General features: G+C 42.5%; 1 protein-coding gene and 1 pseudogene across 1 annotated transcript in view; both read right to left on the bottom strand.

Moving 5' to 3' along the window:
• CHN2 (chimerin 2) overlaps positions 1–19,169 on the bottom strand; it is a 290,116-nt gene that overhangs the window by 122,366 nt on the left and 148,581 nt on the right. Inside the window, exons 2-3 of the mRNA XM_059171458.1 lie at positions 18,863–18,901; positions 9,351–9,406 (exon numbers count right to left, since the gene is read on the bottom strand). Of these exons, the coding sequence (XP_059027441.1) occupies positions 9,351–9,406; positions 18,863–18,901 (95 nt within the window). The remainder of the gene's footprint in view (positions 1–9,350; positions 9,407–18,862; positions 18,902–19,169) is intronic.
• On the bottom strand, positions 4,378–4,510 carry LOC131830862 (small nucleolar RNA U3; annotated as a pseudogene).

Below are 19,169 nucleotides of genomic sequence, written 5' to 3'. Positions count from 1 at the left end.
GATCATGAAGCACACAGAGAATCTACTGAGGAAAGAGACTATTGCCTTGGTATACAGAACTATAATTCAAAGTATTCCTGACATAATGATAATGGATTTGGTATGTTCATTAATGCAAATGTCCATTAAAAGGAAGAGTAAACTATCAAGGATTTGTGCATAGTCACAAGATAAGGTAAACATCTAAAAAGAGCTAGAGCTCATAATAATATGTATGGCATATGAACAAACATGAGTTATGAATCATATTAGAATGGAATTTAACTATTTTTAATTGTAACACAACACAACATAACACAACACTAAGAAATATAGCCAACTGGGGGTGGGTGGGTGGGTGGGTGTAGGAAACCAGGCTAAATTAAGCACTGACCATACTCGTACAAGGATTCATATTTGGCCTCTGCAACATTCCCGGGTATGGGAAAGCTAGACATAGCAAAGAAAGGCAAAAGAAAAATATTTTTAAAGGGTGGAAAATAACATTCAGGAGGAAGTACATCTAGACAACAAAAGAAGGCTATGGGGTGACTTGGCATCTCCTTTGAAGTCCGCAAAGAGTCTAGCACAGTGCTAGGCAAACAGGAAGCATCATCAGGGCACAAAGCATCCTGATTCTTCCATCCTAGAGCACAGGGAAGGGAGTAGGACATAGAAAACAGAGGGTCCTCACACCTGACTGAGCATGAGGATGAACTCCAGGACTTGCTAAAAACAGAGATTTCTGGGCCCCATCTTTGAGTTTGCAATTCAGAAGGTCTGGGATAAGCGAGGGAATCTGCATCTCTTTCTTTCTTTCTTTCTCTCTCTCTTTCTTTCTTTCTTTTTCTTTTTTTAAAAAGATTTTATTTATTTATTTGAGAGAGAGAGAGGGATCACAAGCAGGTGGGAGGGTAAGAGGGAGAAGCAGACTCCCTGCTGAGCAAGGAGCCTGACTCAGGACTCTATCCCAGGACTCTGGGATCATGACCTGAGCTTAAGACAGACGCTCAACCAACTGAGCCACCCAGGCATGCAGAATCTGCATTTCTGACAAGTTCCCAAATGATGCTGTTGCTGCTAGCCCTGAGACCATAGCTGAGAAGCACTGGGTTAGAAGGCCAGTCGGAGGTTTGGTCTGAGTTTGACTCAGACTCCGCCCCTCTTGTGCTACTGTCTCATCTCCTCTTGGAATTCCCATGAAGGATGACATGTGTAAAACTCCAGCCCAGAACGCAGGGCACAGCAAACCCTCCAAGGGTGTTAATTCTCATTCCTATGAAAAGCCTGACAATAAGCAAATAATTCGGCAGTATCCTTTAGGGTAGTCCCATTAAAACTGGCATGGTTGGAAATGATACCATCCACACTTTTCTGATGGGAAGTAGAGTCAAGTCTACAAATCTGTTTCAAAGGTCTCACTGCTTGGTTAGCCAGGCTGTACTACCCGAGGAGACGAGGCTTGACCCGGGCGAAGTGTGGTTTAACCTTTATCAGCATTATATCTCACTTAATGTTTAACCAGGTGAGTAAATGTGAAACATGTCTTTAAAACCTCACTAGGGCACCCAGAGCTTTGTACCTAGCTCCCCTTCCCAGAGAAGCCTGGCCACCGTTGAAATTTTGCTGGATCTAACCTCTGAGTCACAGAGCAGGCAAACAGCAGGCTGCTCTCGATAGCAAACGCTGCGGAAGTGAGCCATTTGCTTCCTGTTTGGAAGTGTAAGGTTGGCCCCACAAAAGCCAGCACCTCATAACCACTGTGCCCCAGAGTCAGGACCGCCCCACCCCACCCCCCTTCACGGGGGAATGATGAATCTTGGGTTATGGCTGTCACAGGTCAGGTAAGTCACAGTGTTTACCTAGCACTGTGCTAGGTAAGTGTAAGAGAACATGTGGTGTAATCCCTGATGCTCTTGGTTGTTCTTTTCTTCCTAAAGCAACGAACAACACATGTAGTATTTCACCTCAAGTAATTCTGTAAAGGCATACACATTTTTGAGTTTGATTTTCAGAAATAAAAATCACCCAGAAGGATCAAGGCAGCTTCTCAAGAAATTTTACTTATTATCACTATTTAATCTCCCCATTCATTTTCCTTACTCGGTTTTAAGAAGAAACCTTCCACTTTTGCCTCAATTTATGCTTCAGCGTATATACTGTTCTTTGGTGGCTCTCTCCAGTTCAGCCCACCTGTCCCCTTGGCTCGGAGCTCCTGAGTCTCTGAATTCTGTAACAGCTTGTCCTCAGGAACCCCTTATCCTTTGTTCACGGTATCACTTGGAAATAACTAAATATTTATAAGGGCAAACCTGCAGGGTCTACATTACATTAGAAGAAGTTCAAAGTACTCTAAAGAGAGTGACTTCTTTTTTGGAGGGCTAAGTATTTGGGCAGTACTTGTCAATAAGATTTTTTTTTTTGTTTAAAGAAGCATAAAACTCTTGGTTCTGTATTTGGAAAAAATTAAAATTCACCTGTCTAAAATTTTTTTCTAACATGAGTTTTATTAGAAGATTCTCCCCCTTGACTATGGTAGGCCTACAACCAAAGCAAGTCAAGCTCACATGAAATCACATTGAGAAAAAAGCCTGACTGCATTATAGAGTGAGCTGAAAGCCTAAGAGAAATATGATGGAAAAAGCCCTTTATTCTAGGTTGTGTCAGTGTGAAGGGGCAGGGGAGAAGGAGATCGGTGGAGAAATTCTAGGATAAAAAAACGGAAATATTTCTTACCAAGGAAGAAATAGCCTCCTGATTACTACACATAAAGCCAATTAAAAAGTAATGGGATTGATTTTTGTTTGTGGCTTACAAGATCAATCTCATTACTTTAGAGACAGACCTTGTCCAAATGTCTTGAATCAGTAGTTTTCTTGTTCCCCCAAATGTACATAGGTTTAAAAACATTTATTATCAATGAATAAAATAAGAAAAGGAGGGGGGATTGAAGAATAGTAGAAAATCCCCTCTGAGTTCACTTGAAATCTGATTTGAAATGTACTGAGTTAGTTGAGACTGACATGGTTAATCAATGTGGCTTGTTAAGATCTTCCAGATATGCCTAGACAAGATAAATGCCTCAAGCTACAAGACTGTAAGACTGCGAAACCTAGGGATGGTGAATCAAAATTTTAAAAGTGTAATCATAAAGTGAAATCTTTTTGTAGGCTTAAAAGAATAGTTTTTATAAGTAAAGGAAGAAGAAAGTGAAATGGACAGATATTTAAGGATACCTTAAAAAAAAGAGAGAGAGAAAATGGGGCATTTAAAGTGATATTTAAAAAGTGAATACAATTCACTAGAAGCCAAAATAAGGTGTTACTGCAATTTACGATAGGCCACCGTCCTCTATACTTGGCTTAATTTCTGACGATCAAGAACAAAAAGCTGGTTTTGGTGAATGCTGGAAACCTCAGTTCTACAATTCACTTTCGCATTTCAAAAAACCAAAACTTTCCAAAATATATTGTTCTATGGTGAGAGAGAGGAAGTGAAGTTGCATAAAAGGGAGAACAATTTGAAATAATTGTATATAGTTTTATTTCCCGTTTTTGAAATTGCTTTTTATATCGAAATTCACTCCAGCAATTTCAAAAAAGACAAATGACACCAAATCATTTAGTCACAAAAGAATTTCTACTTATTGTGTATTCTTTAGGTAATTCTAGTGGAACTCGACTTTAAATTAGTCATGCAAGTAAATCTCGACATTCTGGCCTTTTGCAAAGGCCAAAAGAAATTTAGAATATTCCAGGAAAAAAAATATTAGTCTGTATTTAAGTAAGAACCTTAACCACTGCCAAAAGTCTAAGTCACTACCCTAATAACAGCATTGGGTAAATCTGATATGCTATTAGCAATAGTTTGAGAATTCTAAGTTCCTTATGTTAGCAGTCTCTATTTTTTAAAAATAATTTTACCATATATTTACTGATTGCCCACTGCTGCTTGGCACTAGGTTCAATGCTAGGGAAGGCCATGCAGTTATGACTGGTGAAGTTTCTGGAACTTGTATTCCCCTGGAGGGAGATGTATAGGTGACAAGCAAACAACTAAATGTGGGAGAAATTATATTAGGTAGTGTATTAGGTACTACAAACAAAATAAACAGGATGACATGACAAAGAGCTGATGGTTGGAAGATATTATTTATTTATTTGCTTGTTTGTTTGTTTGTTTGTATTTTTTTTAAAGATTTTATTTATTTATTTGACAGAGAGAGATCACAAGTAGGCAGAGAGGCAGGCAGACAGAGAGAGGGAAGCAGGCTCCCTGCTGAGCAGAGAGCCTGATGTTGGGCTCGATCCCAGGATCCCGAGATCATGACCTGAGCTGAAGGCAGAGGCTTAACCCACTGAGCCACCCAGGTGCCCCAGTTTGTTTGTTTATTTTCTACCATTCAGACTGTGTCCTCCTCCTCTTACTCCCCCAGAGGAGGAGAAAAGCAATCATTCGATGGCAATGGGCAGTTGTGGAAAGAAGCCCTCAAGTCAGCTTCACGCTCAGAAGAGAGCACTGCTCACCGTGGAGATGCTAATTTTTATGGGGTTCGGGGAAGGCTTTGTTATTAGGTGTCCTTTGGTCTGAAACCTGGACATGCAGAAAACACTGGAGAATTCCAGGGAAAGAGCAGATCTGAAGATTCTACAAGAGCAACGCTGTGGTTTGTTTGATGAATGGGAGCAGAGGCTGGTGGGGCTGTGCTCTGAGAAGAACGATACAGACAGGGAAGTGACAGACAAAGGAGCCCCCATCATGGCTCACTGGCAGAGCAAGAAGTTTTGCTTTTATTCTAAGAGTGACAGGAAGCTGTTAAAGCTGTTAGATTCATATTTAATAATGTTGGCTCCTGTTTGGTGAATGGTGTGTGTGTGTGTGTGTGTGTGTTGTGTGCATGCGCACGTGCGCGGATGTGGGCTGCAGGGAGAGTGCCAGTGGTGGAAATGGGGAGATGAGGCAGGAGGCAGTTGACCAGCAACAATCCAAGCAAGAAATGAGCAGAACCCAAACCACATGGCTGTCGTGGAGAAGGAGGAAGTAGGCAAGTGCAAGTGCAAGACACAGTTGGAGGTAAATCTGACAATCACTAGAGAAAAGGGTGAGGGCAGGAAGGGAGGGGTCCAGGTCCCTGAAGTTAGGTGCCAATTAATGGAGTGGGGGGTCCAGTTCTATTTTGAATGTTAAGTTACAGGTGGTGTGGGATGTTCACTTGAAGAGGTCAAGTAGGCAGATGGAGCAAGATGTCGGGTCCAGGGAGAGGGTTTAGCTAGAGGTACACATTTGGGGGTCAACAGTCACAGGTCCTGCCAGACTACCCAGGCACAGATTCGGTAATTAATGAATTGCTTACGAAATGACTGACTGAGAATTGTCAGACGGGCAAGAGAGAATTTTGCTACTGGAAGATGTTTTGAATTTCTTGGCAAGGAGTGCTCAGGAAATGCTAGCAGAGCGCCAGGTGCTGTGGCTACTCGATAAATATTAATTTACAGAGATGAATCTCAAGAAAGCAATGAACTGTTATTTCACGAACTGACCATGCCTGGCTTGATTGGCACCAGGGCTGTTATTCAACTGCTTGTACCCTCTGTTCCTCATCCTCAACATCTTTTCTCCTGGAGATTTAATTCCTGACCCAGGCATCTTGCTTTGTTGTTGATCCTTTTTGGCTCTCGCATTCAGAGAACACCATCATTGTTCTGAGTCCATCCTGATGAGCATCTCAGAGCCTCCCCTTCGCAGGTTTCTGAATCTGCCTTGAATCATGAACTCTGAGTACCTATTATGTGCCAAGCACTCTTCTACACACTTGACACATATATGTCATTTACAGCACTCTGTCAAGTAGATACCGGCCCTTGGAGTAGAGGAGACCTTCACCTCCCTGAGAAAGTGAGTGCTTGGCTTTAAGATAGGTAAGTTAGAAAGTGGGAGAGCGCGAGTTCAGAACAGGTCCAGCTGACCCTGTAGCTGGGCTCCCCTGCCTGGGTTGACAAAGCTCATTGAATTTTGCCTGCTGAATCAGGCTGTCCCCTCAAGCCACCTAATTCCCCAGCAAAGTCTATTAGGTGGTTGGTATCTGTTGATAGCTAGCCAACGTTCAAGCCATGCTGGCCTGTGTCCTTCCCTTTGAGCAACAGTGTTCCATATCTCTGTAACAGCACTCACCTGGTGTCCTCCTGTGGGTCCTTATCACATTCAGTGGGAAGACCCTAACCTGAGAGGGGCCCCTAGCCTGGGAGGTTATCAGTCATCAGAGAAACAAAAGAGATGGGGTATGTGAGTGACACAGCTATGCAGGCTGGCCGGCGACAGGACGGCTGGGAGCAGAGAGGCTGCAGACTAAGAAGGAGGGTACCGGGGATGTGGATAGAAGGAAAGCGTGGACACTTAAAAGCTGGCTAAGGGGTAAGACAACAAACACCAAAAAAAGCATTTACTCGTGGTTCAAAAGAAATAGCCCGTACGGCATTATGTAATGCGTTGATAGAGCTTCAGTCTCTCTGGCCACATATGCCAACTGAGGGCTTCCTAACTTCATTAGGCACACCCCCCGGGCAGGCAGGTGTGGTACAAGGCAGAGACATCTGCTCAAACAAGGCCTGTAGCAGAAGCAGCGGTTTCGAGGCATCCAAGAGGAGGCTGTGCCTTCCCTTGAAGGAGGCCAAGTCCAGGGAGGCCAAGCCACGCAGGCAGGAATTCCTCCCAGTGAACACAGCACTGGAAGATGAAGGGAGCTGAACCTGCTCCTGCTGGCACCCATCTAAAGGGCACCTGTTCCGCCAACACACGAGGCTCTTTATCGCCTGACACCTGCCTGGCTGGCTGGGCCCCATGCCGCCTGCAGAGGCAATGGAGCTGGTGAATATCCATTTCGTGTGAGGTTTCCTAGTAGAAATGGGATGTGGAATTTCTAGAGGCCAGTAACGTAGGAGTCCAGCATCAACCGGATCCCTACCCATGAATCAAACCAACAAAGGTGAAAAGTTGGTTACAAAGACAGACAAGAGGGAGACAAAGCTACACATGCACTATGTTCTTTAGTTCTACTAGATGGGGATGGCTTGTGGCACGTGGCTCTGCTTTGCTAAGATGTCTGTGGCATTGCCTTCCGATGCAAGGGCAACAGTAAAGAGATTTGTGGTCCCTTCAGATCCCCCTGGATGTCTGAGGAGTTTCAGCTGAACCCTATGAAGTGCTTCTGTGAAGCCAACCTACATCTACCCATCTCCACTGCCAACATTCTGTCTGGCTTAGAGGACAAGCGACACGGTGCCAAAGATTTTGAGAAGTAAAGAAGTGCACCCTCTCTCTTACATGTACAAACACGTACACAGGTGTGCACACGCAGAGCTAAAATAGTAGCTCTATCTTTAATTACATACATCACGATTTTGTTCTCTTTTAAGGTGACACTCAAAAGTATCAATTGCCTCATTCTTTGCTGTATTCCTAACACCTAGACCAAAGTCAAAACACAGTAGGCTTTCCATATATACTTGTTGAATAAATGAACAAATGGCTATTTACTGTCCCCCTACGTTTTAAATTCTGGTACCCAACTTTGCCTGGAAACTTTTTATTAATGGCCCTAGGAAAAGTCCTTAGTGATGTTCTAGTTTTACAAACATTCTTTTCCCAGAGACATTTGAATTCCCTTAACTTCCTGCATGGGCTTTATTTTTTCTCTTGGAGAAATACTAGATGTAAAATAGTATTAAAAGAATTTTTTGTTTAAAGATTTACTTAAGGGAGTGAGAGCATGAGCGTGTACAGAGCAGTGGGGGTGGGGGGGCAGGCAGAGGGAGAGACTCTCAAGTGGACTCCATACTGAGTGTGGACCACCATGCAGGGCTCAGTCTCACAACCCTGAGATCATGACCTGAGCTGAAACAGAGTTGGATGCTTAACTGACTGAGCTATACAGATGCCCCAGGATTGAAAGAATTTTTAAAAAAGATTTTATTTATTTATTTGACAGAAAGAGATCACAAATCGGCAAGGGTGGTGGGGGAGCAGGCTCCCTGCTGAGCAGAGATCCAGATGCAGGGCTGTATCCCAGGACCCCGAGATTATGACCTTAACTGAAGGCAGAGGCTTAACCGACTGAACCACCCAGGCGCCCCTAAAATAATTTTTAACAATTTATTTCTTACATATCCCCTTACTCTATTCCAAACATCTTATTAAACATTTTGTCTTTATCCTATTCTTTCCTTATTTAGATATTACTGAATAACCAAAGGACAAAAGTCATCAGGGTTGGTGGCAGAACAAGATAAAACTACCAGATAAGGAGTGGACCTCATCCTGGATTTTTCCTTAGGGATCAGATGGTTTCTTTTCTCAAGCAATATTTTTGGGATAGGAATGTCTACTCTGTGTCAATATTCAGATTACTTGATGAATTTCAGTGACTTTCAACAGAAGTAAACTTTTCTATAGAAACATTTATTACACAGTGATAAGTTGTCTCTGGGTGTGGGCATGTGTGTATCTTTGAGGAGGCAGGTTCAAAACCAGATTCCCGTCAAGTCTGGTAGCCAGAAAGTACTGATGTTCAAGGCTGAATCTCAAGAGGGTTGCAGTTGGAGCCTTTTCCTCCTGGTAAAGCAGATGTGACACTTTAAAAGGCATCTGCTACTCTATATTTAATCTAAGTCAAAATATAAAAAATAAGCAAGGACCCAAGGACCTTTGTTTGAAGGATGTTAGTTTGACTATTACAGAAACTGATGGGCATAAAAATAGAAAATAGAGCCTTAGTCCTGTCTTTCAATCTTGCCAGCATCCCAGATGATAAGAGAACTGATTAGTGAGGGACTACTGGGGAAAGTTCTCTGGGCTGGTAAGCATTTTTATGAGTCAATATATTTTTAAGCTCATCTCCAAGAATTAATAAACAGTCACTTTTCTCATAGGGAATTTTTTTTTTAATGTCAAGTAAATGTGAAAGGGCATAAAGGTGTGTTAAATATAAGTGTTGAGAGTACCCAGATATTTATTATTCTGTGTTCTCTCTGTTGGAAGCATTCCATAAGAAAAAAATGATGACAGAATCAAAACAGCAGAAACAAGGAAAACAACCAAAATACGTGTGTGTGTGCGGGGGGTGGGGGGTGTTAGAGAAGGAGGCTTAATTGCCTCTGCAATGTTTAAAAACATGAGACCTCTGATTTGAAGTGAGTTGGTGAATATTTTTAAAAGTCATTCCAAAGTATAGATGATTCAAGCATTAAATCTGGTGACACACGAACAAACGTTAATGCAAACCAACTCCCAGGAAACCCAAAAGCCCTCCGATACCAACACAGCACTGAAAATTCATCATATTTAACAAGGTGTGTCAGAAATAGCTGAGTACTGACCTCCCCAGCACAAATGATCCTCTTGGGACGAGGGGCCTCTTGCTGTAACTGATATACTGCCAAAAGAAAGAAAGAAAGAAAAAGATAATTATGATTAGAAAACTACCACACATACCAAGATGTCTTCAAATAGTCCCACCTAAGTGCCTCTGAAGAACAGCAAAAATTTCAAATAAAAAAAAACAAAGAGGATACAGGCACAGCTTTAGACTGAATAAAGTCAGCTCATTTATATGGAAATTAGTTACCATGCATGTAAACTGGCAAAATTGATTTTTTTATTCTTTTACAAGGCCAATTTAGTTTCATAATTGTTACTGGCATTGTTCATTTTATGGCTTTCTTGGAAGGTAGGATTAAAATTCTTTGGACTATTTTGGAATTCTACCTGCCAGGACCAAAGCAGTAAGACCATTAAAGAGGATTCCTGAATTGAAATGCTCATGTCTCCTGATAAATCAGGAAAGACTGGTGTTAGCAGAGGGGTGCCATTTTCTGAAATGTTACAGTTATGTACCAAGACACCGCTGATTGTGTGAGTGAGGGAAACCCCAAGCCCTTGCTCTTTTCATGAGTTCCATTTTTTGGTGCCTATCACCATGCATTCTCATCTCTGTGACTGGATCCCACCCACTGGCATTCCTCTTTCTTGGGCCCCTTAATATCTTAACTCTCTTATATCCTGCTTTTTAAAAAAAATTTTTTAAAAGATTTTATTTGTTTGACACAGAGAAAGAGAGAGACAGAGAGAGCGAGCGCACAAGCAGGGGTAGCAGCAGAGAGAGAGGGATAAGCAGGCTTCCCACTGAGCAGGGAGCCCAATGCAGGGCTCGATCCCAGGAATGCCCAACCAACTGAGCCACCCAGGAGCCCCTTTTAACCTGCTTTAAAGACAGACTTTCAGGCCTGGACATAGAGGTAATTGTATATAAAAATAAAATTTATTGGCCTATTATGTGTGCTTTTTGGGACTCCAACGAGTGATTTTCTACTGCTCAGCTAGTCTGGTTATTTCTCTTAGAGGTAAGCCAACCTATGCTGGTACCTGTGAGTTCTACCTCTTTGAAAACCAAGCTGATGTTATCTTTACCATCTTGAAGAAAGAAGAATTCACTTAAGATGGCATAAATCTGTGAAAAGTTAAAATTCAATCATATAAAATATTTCTAGTAAAGATAGTAACATAAGCAAAAATTTCTGATTCATTTTAGGTCTAAAAATAAAAAATAATGAAGTGAAATACATATGGTCATGTAGAAACAGGGCTGGAAATGATGGGATGTATTTCGTAAGTATAGCTTCTCAATGCCTTAGCTCAACATGGTTATTTTCTTACCTAATTAAGTGTAAACTGCCCAGCTTCCACACAGAGGAGAAACCATCTAATCCTCTTGTAGATGTTTTAATGTGCCACATTTCTAAGTTGGGTTGCCCACACTAATGACGATGCCTGTTCCACTTTAGAATAATTGTACCCACGTATGGCAGGTAGAGACAGAGAAGGCTTCTTGTCAAAGAGGAAACACGAGGAAGAATTGGCCAAAGAAAGAGAAACAATTGTGGGTGTCCCACCAACCATCCCAATAGTGCCCATGCTCTCCTTAAATCAGGAGAGAGGCTGCATGGAACCCTTTCAACCTCTTGAATCAGTCCCAACATCTATTAACTGCTTTTCCTTAGTGTTGCTATTAAGGACTGTCATGAGACCCAAAAAAACCAGCTCCTAAAATTGCAGAGTGTTCCAGACAAGGTGAATTACAGAACTCACATCCAGAGAATCCTGCCCCCCCTCTTCTCTTCCCATCACCAATGCCTCGTGAAGCAACAGTTATATGTGGGGGTAGGCTGGACGTCATTTTTAATGCCTCCCTTGGAGGTGACAAAGGAAGTACACGTGTTATAAGACAGAAGCATTTGTTGCTAAGTGTGCCTTTGCAATTCATATCAGCAAATATTTGAACATCTGCTACACACCAGTTACCACAGTCAGCATTATGTGGAGGCTTTTATGATGAATAGAGAGAAAGGGGGAAGAGAAGAGAACTAGTGTATCGAGTGCCTGTCGTGTGCCAGGAATAATATTTTATTGAATCTTCAGGAGAATGCAGGAAAAGAATGTTGTGTTATTATCATTCTTATTTTTTAGATGAGGAAACAAGTACAGGAAAGTTAAATATCTGCTCTGAGGCATCCACGCATCCTTTTGAGTCCAGAGCCCTCCTTATTTTTCTGTGCCTCAGGGCCTTTGCCCTTGCTATTGCCTCCACTTGGATTGCTCTTTCCCAAGAGAGCCATGTGGCTCCCTCTCTTCCTTTATTCAGGGCTTCCCTGACACTGTCTTATGTTTCTTCACAGTACTCATCACTATCAACATATTTTGTTTATTTTGTGTTCATCTCCCTTGGCCAAAGTGTAAGCTTTTTGAGGACAGGGGCTTTGTTAGATCCACTGTGGCACTTTCAGCACCTAGAACAGTGCTTGGCACAGGGTAGATGCTTGATTCCGTATCTGGTGAACAAATGGACCATATCCAATGACTCATGGGTCACAAACCATGTCTTCAAGGAGATTCTGACCCAATGAGAGAGACTTGTGTAGAGAAACAAAACCAGGATGGACCAAATGTTTTAATGAAGGGGAGAGGAGAAAGTGGTTCTTTTTATTCAGGTGGCCAGATAGCTTCCCAAGGGGAGAAGCATAGATCTCTTCTTGAAGCATAGAGGGTTTTCTGCACATAGAGAGGAGAAGGCAGTTCCAGGTGAAGACAGAGCCCCAACAGGGAAAGAGGGTGGTATGTTTATTGATCAGTAAGGGTCCAGCATGGTTGTTCCATCAAGATGGGCAGATGTAGGACGAGGTCACAGAAAGCTAAATCCTGCAGCTCATGCCCAAGGAGCATGGATGATCTTCTGTCTGCAGGGAGGAGGCGGTGACATTTTTTGAGCAGGGAGATGACACGATCTAGTCTGTTTCAGAATAATAATAAGGATAAGACTATTCAGAATAACAGAAGCTGCCATTTTGTGGAAACCTACTATGTGCCAAACACCTTATCTACATCTTCTCATTTAATCTTTCTGACAAACTTCCAGGGTATCTATTATTCTGCCCTGACTAATAAAAGTAGTGGAGATGCCAAGCTTTGAAGAAGCTCAAGGTCATACAAATAACACGATGAAATCGAGGTTGAAAGCCTGATTTCCCAGATTCCAAGGTGTGTATTTTTCAGCCTTCCAGTAGTTCCCTAAATGACTTGCCAGAGTTCCCACTCAGGCAGCTGAGAGGTCCTGTGTGGGACTGGGCTGCTCGCTGGCAGTGTTCACTCGGACAGTCTGATGAAAAGCCCTCCAATATTTTTTTTTTTTATAAAGCTCTATGGAGATTCTAATGCTCAGCAGCCAGAAGTGGGGCCATTGTGCTTTGCCTCGCTGAAGGAAGGATCAAGGGAGGAACCTTGGAGGCAGGGAACCAGGAGAGAACAGTATTTTAGTTGTACATCAAGGAGATGTTAAGACAACACTGGTGGCAACGTGGATAAGAAGGTGAGTTGGTTGTGGAGGAGAGGACAGGGCTCAATGAAAGATGAATGGAGGGAAGGATCTTGAAACAATGAGAGATGGAGAAGCCATAAACAATCAAAGAGGATCCAGGTGAAGGAACATTCTGGACAGGCTAAAGTCCATTGCTGCATCCTCTGAGGACTCTCTCAGGTTTAGTAAAGAGCAACGCCATCATTCGCTAGCCTCAGAAACAGTCTGATCCGGGGCAACTTTGAGGGGGTCCCTCGAAGCCTCTCGAGCCAGAGACGCCAGGTCTCCTTCCTTGTCCGTGGGCAGCACACATCATCGACTGACTGCCATTTCTCAGTGAGCAGGTCTCAGGAACCGATCTGTTTGCTGCAGCTCTAAGCAACAGCATTTGGCAACTAGGCACAGAAGCTGTTGACCATCTGGATTATGTGTCTCCATAAAGATAATGAGACAGCAACCAACGGCAATGGTAGCCATATAAAAAAATGGGCCCTAAATCCTATCTTAGCTTCGAGTGAGAGTCTCAGTCCCTCCTTTTCCAGGTTAGCTATAACAAAACCACTGTCCACGGGGAAAAAAAAAAAAAACCCTCTGAGGCACATTTAATACAAACTGGAACATGTCACATAATCCGAAAGTGTTACTTCTTGAGTTTTTGTTGTTGTTTTTGTTCAACAAACATATTTCACAAGCAAAATGCAATATTCTATGTCACTTCTTGGGGGGTTCTGTGGGCTAAGAGGTGATAGGATGGAATTTGCTGCTGTAGCAATGTTCCAAATGTGTTCCAGGCACTCCCCAGCCCTGGTTGCTCTAGAGCACACGATTAATTCTTAGCACTGGAATGAGCTGTTGGGCAGAGGGTATGGTCACTGGGGAATGTGGAGGTAGAGGAGCTCTTGCTCCCCAAGCAACCTGAAGCACACTGAGAAGCCCAGAGCTCATGGAAAGAAGGTTTTATTTTGTTTTCAAGAAGAAAACTGGGTGCACTCTCCTCTGACGATAATCAGCTCCTCTTCCTGTGGATGCCAAGTGAAAGCTCGTTGCCTGGGTGATGCGGGAGCTCAGTCCACACCCACAGTTCCTGAAAGACCCTTTAGGAATGGCCTCTTCAGCCACTTCTTTCTAAAGAGGGGCATGCACACCCCGGAGCCCAAGCCAGCCATTGGACTGTGACACTGAGCCAGTACCCCCAGTTCACCGCCCATGTCTTTCCAGTCTTCATGGGAAAAGCTCTTGGGTGTGAGTGAGAATTAGTAAGTGTTTTGGAGGTCTTCTCCCCTGAACCCCACCTCCCACCTTCTCACTAACAGAGTGTCCAGTCTTAATGGGGACTGATTCTCCTCTTGTCTAATGGCACTGTGAAAAACCGAAGTGTGAGGCCATGTAGCCTCAAGATGGTGGGTTTCAGGTGTAAGTGTGCAGAAGAAACACCTATAGCATGTGATAAATTGGAGATCCCCCCCCCCCATTTTTCTGATTCAGAAATCTTGGGGGATGGGGCTAAGGATTTGTTATTATAAATATTCCCCCCAATGATTCTGATTCAGGGGGTCAGTGGAGAAGGGTTTTGAGGTTCTGAACTCCTCTCTAGAAAAACAGGCACAAGTTGTGACTGCTTGACCTACTGTCTGGGAAGGTCTCCTGGAAGGGCCATCGGCCCCAGCATCTCTGTTTAATTGGCACTTGGCCTCTTAGAAAAGAAAAGCTTGCAGAGTATACCGAGGGTGGCTGACTTGTAAACTTCTCTGCTTAGGGCATACAGTTCATACAATTCTGGTTTAAAGTTTCGAATATGGCTTTATTTATTTATTTATTTATTTAAGTGAACTTGAAGATAGCTTTTCTTTTACAATATTGAAACCAAAACTTTTTTGATGACTTCATCAATGTTTGGGGGTTTAGTCTTGAATATTAAGTACTAGCTGCAGATATATGATTTGGGGGGGCAAGATTATTCTTTTGGAAACAGCCCAGTGAGTGACAGCATTCGGCTCTAAGAAAGGGAGGGGACCAGAGAATTCAGGGAGTTGAAGAACCTCATGTGCTGTCGTGGCGCTCGGAGTCAAACCCCGGACTTATCCATCTCTTTGGCCTCACGACTCTAAACACAGTGTTTGGCTTGGCAAAAACTTAGTATGTATTTGCTGAATGAGTGGTGAACGAATGAATGAAAAGTCTACCTTAAATAAAATAGGAAGAGAGCTGATTTTAAGGTTCCTATTCCTCTATATATGTTTTTAAGATTTTATTTATTTATTTGAGAGAGAGCATGAGTGAGGAGAAGGTCAGAGGGAGAAGCAGACTCCCTGTGAAGCCGGGAACCCGACACGAGACTCAATCCCAGGACTCAGGGATCATGACCTAAGCCGAAGGCAGTCGTCCAATCAGCTGAGCCACCCAGGCATCCCTTCCTCTACATTTCTAAGCCAGACATTTGTAGTTGCCTCCCCAATGTCCATTTCCATCTTCCCTATTCCAACAGTTCTCAAAATTTTCCAGTTCCATATCTTATATAGGGTTGGATCCTGATTGGTTCAGGGTGGCAGCATATCACAACCCTTGGACCACAATGTTGGAGTTAGCAAGGGATAAGATCAGTCAGCCCTGAGACTCAGTTCTAACACTTTGCTTAAACGATCAGGAAAGTAAACTGTCGATACTGGTAATCAAGAACATTGTAATTAACATTAAACCCGAGAAAACCACTATTTAAAGTAGATTATCATCAAGCAGACTAATTTTCTTTCAGGAATAATCATAATTGGGATTCATGCCTCACAACTAGAATCTGATATCAAATAAGTCAAAGTTATGTCCAATAACAGGCAATAAAAGATAAGACATACCTAGACCCTTCTATAAAAATTCAAAATCATAATTCTCAGAATCAAGTCCTATAATATGGTAAAAATGTACTGCCTCCAGCAAATATATGAGAGATTTCAAAGTACCAAATAATCACTAAAGTTTGAAAAAAAAAAAGCATGTGATGGAAAAATGTGGCTTCCATAAATGATACGTTAATGAGCTTGACATCAATATCTAAAATTGTCTTTCAAAGGATGGCTTGTGAACATTTCAAAGACAAGAGCTTGCTGAGTCCTGAGGTTCAAAATGGATTTAACAACCAGTTATTTCAAATAAAGCAAATTTCATACTCTGAAATTTTTTGGATGTTCAGTTCAGGAAAATCCTAGTTTTAGTATATTTGGATTTTAAAAAGTATCTCATGAAGCTTGGCAAGACCCTAAGATTCCTTCTCATATTAATCCTCCAAGATCCTATACAAATTTAAACATCTTCTATAAAGACTTCTCTAATCCCAGGAGGTGGATGAATGCTATATTATTACTAAAAATCCATTTGCATTTTAAATTAACTGGTTTATATCTGTCTCCCTTACAAAACTATAAACTGGAGGAAAGTATGGATCACAAGTTAGTCATTTTCGACTCCTAATACTTATGCTCTAAAGACCAAATGAAAGGATGACCATCTTGGGAATAAGAGAGTAGCATGATCTTGGGAATAATATGGTCAGGTGAATTTTTAGGTGGCCCAGCACTGAAACTCAAATAATTTAGTGGTGCAGGACAGCCAAAAGAGAGTTCTTTCTCAGATGCTCTGAATGCCTTTAGGCAATGTGGTTTTGATGCCATGAATGGAACATCTGGTGGCATACTCCCTTCAGTTTTGGAATTAGGCATCACCAGAGGTCCTCAAATACAGTCAGGATGACACTTAGTCAGATGTAATAAAGAGTAATTTCATAAATGCTAATCAGTTTGTATTAAATGGCATTAACTATCCCTTCTGTGTCTGAAGTTTTATGATTTTAGAGCAAATTAAACACACGCGCACACACACACAACTTGGTGAGACCCCCAAATCAAACTTAAAACCAATACACAAGCGTGAAATTGACATTGTAAACATGTAATTAGCCATTTGTTTCCTACCTTCCTCAGGACACAGAAGCCCTTTTAAGAGATATATTGGGTGGCCCAAGGCCTCTTAGCGAAAGGCAAAATGAATCTGAGCCAATGCCATCTTTTTGCTTCAGTAGAGCTCTCTGCGGTGGCACTCACTCAACAAATATTTATTGGCTATTTAATGTACGCAAGGCTGTGTGCAAAGTGGTGTGCAAAGCACAGTGAGTCATTGAACACCCAAGCCTCTCACTATGGATATTTTGTTGATTTACTGTCAGAGCTCTTCACACTCCATTAGGAAACAAACAAACAAAAACATCCAATTACTAAGTCATTAGCGCTGCCTTTTAAAATGGAAGATCAGAATGCAGAACATTAGATTGGAAGGGCCCTCAGAGACCCAGCACAACCCCTTTATTTCACAGATGGAAGAACAGACTCGTGTAATAAGAATGAGGTTCTTCTATATATGCTGACGTGGGAAGATAAAAGCAAAGTATTTGTGAAGTGAAATAAGCAAGTTGAAGGACACCAAGTACTGCATAAACCCCCCTTTTTTTTTTATTATCAAAAGGGCACAACTGCAAAAATACCTTCATATAACGCATGTGTCTTTTGAACACTTGGAAGGCTATGCCTTCCAAAACTGACAGAGGTCAGCCCTGGGTAAGCAGGACACAGATGCGGAATCCAGGATGGGGGCTGGTTGGTCAACCCTGAAACATTTCACTCTCAGCTTTGTGTATTTTGTAATGTTTCTCTTGTATGAAGCTTTGTATTGCTTTTATAACACATATGTACATGAGCGAGTATAGGTATATATGCGTGTCTGTGTGAATATATATATTTATGTATACAATTTTAAGTGGAGGGCCAAATGAGTGGCTCAGTCGGTTAAGCATTCAACTCTTGGTTTCAGCTCAGGTCATGACCTCACAGTTCCTGGGACTGAGCCCCATGTAGGGCTCTATGCTCCGTTGGAAGTCCACCTGGGGATTCTGTCCCTCTACCGCCCCCTCCCCCCATTTGCACTGGTGTGCATGCTCTCTCTCTCTCTCTCTCTCTCTCTCTCAAATAAATAAATAAATAAATCTTTTAAAAAATTTAAGTGGAAGGAAAAACGTCTTGAAAACTTGCAGGCTGTGGATCAGGCTTGCTTCTGGGTTCCACTCTGCATGCCAGTCCAATGCACTCAGAGATGCAGACCATATGTCAAGTTACTGAACCTCCCTGAGCTGTGGTTTCCTTGTATGTGGCCACCGTCGCTTAGGGCTGCGGTGAGAATTTGAGAGCTCAGACACACAGCTGGCACAGCGGCTGGCACGGGGCAGGTCTCACGGGTGGGAGAAACAATGGTAACATCGATAACGATGGTACTAATTACTCTTATGATTGCTGTCCAAACCCAGAGCCTGAACAAGAACACGTGTCCCCTGGCTGTCAGCACAGCGGGTTTCCCACCTACCCCACTCCTTCCCTCTCTTGCTCTTAGAGAATGACTTAGGCAAATGATAGTAAGGAAAGAGAAAATGAGCGTGACGTGATGACAACTGCCTGCCTTCATGAAGTGAGCTGAATTGCTGACTGATGACCAGTTAGGATCTGTATCTAAGGTGCCACCCGTAATGACCATATGTTAGTCTTTGCTATCTATTAATATTTTCTGTGGCCAATGCATATGATATTACAGCTATAGGATGATCAGCTAAGAATGTAATTCACTGGAGGTCACACATTCACCCTTGCTGACCAGCTCTGCAAAAAAGAAAAGACCAACTGCAAACCAAGAGGCGAGGAGTCAGAATGTCTCTTTTTTGCTAAGCATTCCTGAAGTGGGTCACAGGCAGCCTGCTCTTGGGGGTCCCAGCCAGGGGAAAAGGCTGTGTGGTCCGCTCTGTCTCAAATCTCTTCTTAGTCAAAAAAGAAAGATTTGGGTTTGCAGTGCCTTGATGTGGGATTGCTTGAGTGCATTAAATCAATGGCAAGAGTTGTTCAAAAGGCAGGCCGACAGAAGACCTCTGAGGAGAGTCTCGTTTCAAATACTCACAGTATGATTTCCATATTGGAGGCTGGTATTCTTCAGCATCTAGAATAAAAAAGAAAAGAAATCAGTCTGTCAGCCTCAACGTCAAACTGTCAACATGTGTGTTCTTTGGAGGAACAACAGTCTGTCAGCAGTACTTGCGTTCTGGTCCCCGGGGGCCCTCTCTGCTCATTTATGGGACAGTTCCAGCCAGGAGGGAGGAAATACGCATGGCAACCCTCACAGACCCAACACCACTCTCTTCAGATCACTTACCGTGACAGAAATCAATTGCTTAACCATTTTCATAGAGCCCAGTAAATCAAAAAAG

This window comes from Mustela lutreola, chromosome 4, assembly GCF_030435805.1.
Source record: "Mustela lutreola isolate mMusLut2 chromosome 4, mMusLut2.pri, whole genome shotgun sequence".
In the NCBI taxonomy this organism is placed as follows: Eukaryota; Metazoa; Chordata; class Mammalia; order Carnivora; family Mustelidae; genus Mustela; species Mustela lutreola.
The sequence above is the reverse complement of the archived record's forward strand: the minus strand, read 5'-3'. Positions and strand labels throughout refer to the sequence as shown.